Source organism: Pteropus vampyrus, unplaced genomic scaffold (genome assembly GCF_000151845.1).
Source record: "Pteropus vampyrus isolate Shadow unplaced genomic scaffold, Pvam_2.0 Scaffold79, whole genome shotgun sequence".
NCBI lineage: Eukaryota > Metazoa > Chordata > Mammalia > Chiroptera > Pteropodidae > Pteropus > Pteropus vampyrus.
In genome coordinates, this window is record NW_011888860.1 from 6650902 (window position 1) to 6652385 (window position 1484).

The 1484-nt window shown below is 33.2% G+C and overlaps 1 protein-coding gene across 3 annotated transcripts in view; it reads left to right on the forward strand.

The window, feature by feature from the left end:
- Nucleotides 1-1484, forward strand: part of GABRB1 (gamma-aminobutyric acid type A receptor beta1 subunit) — a 391944-nt gene that overhangs the window by 364033 nt on the left and 26427 nt on the right. For all 3 annotated transcript variants that reach the window (XM_011362807.1, XM_011362809.2, XM_011362808.2), the window contains 2 exons: nucleotides 566-703; nucleotides 807-959. In XM_011362807.1, the coding sequence (XP_011361109.1) occupies nucleotides 566-703; nucleotides 807-959 (291 nt within the window). The remainder of the gene's footprint in view (nucleotides 1-565; nucleotides 704-806; nucleotides 960-1484) is intronic.

The window sequence follows — 1484 nt, forward strand, 5'->3', positions numbered from 1 at the left end:
TTAAGATACCAAATTATCATCAAGAATTCATGTAGTTCTTAAAATTTTCACCTATAAACAATAATCAGAATATATGAAGCTTGCTTAGTTTTTTTAAAAAAGAAATTTATATATTTTTTAAATGTCTCAATCCTTTAATTGGTATGTGTAAATTTGGTCTTTAATTATATTCTATTTTTTACCCTTTCTGTTTTCTTTTTAATAAATATGTGCTCGATTATTGTTGTACTTGTTGTTAAATGATGTATATTAAAAATCTAGAAATCTAGCCATCCCCCAAAGAGTGCTCATTGGTACACACAATGAGAATAAACATTCAGCAGTGATATCAGATTTATCATTGAATGATCACAGAACTTATGTCCACTAAAGTGAGATGCACCCATCTTCTCTTTGCAGCCACAACTAACCCATCAGAAGTTGCACTCAACATGAGCCCTACATAGCGTCCTTATTTACAGCACTGTCATCTTACCATCACTTACTGGAAATTTTCTCTTCGACTCCTAGTCATCAAAATGAATTTCTAGAATTAGATTTAACTATGATATATTCTTGGTTTCAGATGGCTATACCACTGATGACATTGAGTTTTATTGGAATGGAGGAGAAGGAGCAGTAACTGGAGTTAATAAAATTGAGCTTCCTCAGTTTTCAATTGTTGACTACAAGATGGTGTCCAAGAAGGTGGAGTTCACAACTGGTGAGGATGTTTCCCCAAAAGTGCACTCAGAGCACTATGAAAGAAAGAAGATGACTTTGACTAAATGATGATCTGATTTTTTTTCTGATTTTTTTCAACTCAGGGGCATATCCACGACTGTCACTAAGTTTTCGTCTAAAGAGAAACATTGGTTACTTCATTTTGCAAACCTACATGCCTTCCACACTGATTACAATTCTGTCTTGGGTGTCTTTTTGGATCAACTATGATGCATCTGCAGCCAGAGTCGCACTAGGTAATGCATTCTCAGCACAGCAGAGAGCTGGTGGGATTTACATCAAACAAAGAACCAATGTTAGGAATGATAGGCAAGGGCTTCTTTCATAGCAAGCCATAGAACGAGATTACCATAAGAGTACTTGATAATAAAACATCTAAATGTAGGCACTTACAGAGTGAAAGTTTTACCACGTAATATCTTTTATCATTTTACCAAAATAATAATTAAAAAAAAGGTCTTAGAGTATGTTCAACACAATAAGTGCTTCTTTGACTATTTTTTAAATTTTCATTACACTAATTTTTACTAACTTTGTGATGATTTTCTCTTTGGTCTCCATTTTTTACAGTGAAGAACATTTATAATGCATTATTCTCAAATGGATTTCGAAAAAGCGAAGCATCATGATTATTAACAAGCTATGTCAATTGTTGAGAAATACTATCTCTCAAACACTAACTAAAGTTAAATCATTGATCTGAGTGTCCCTTAAATGGAGCTCATTGCAGTTGACTAAGGAATATACAATTCATGAGCCAT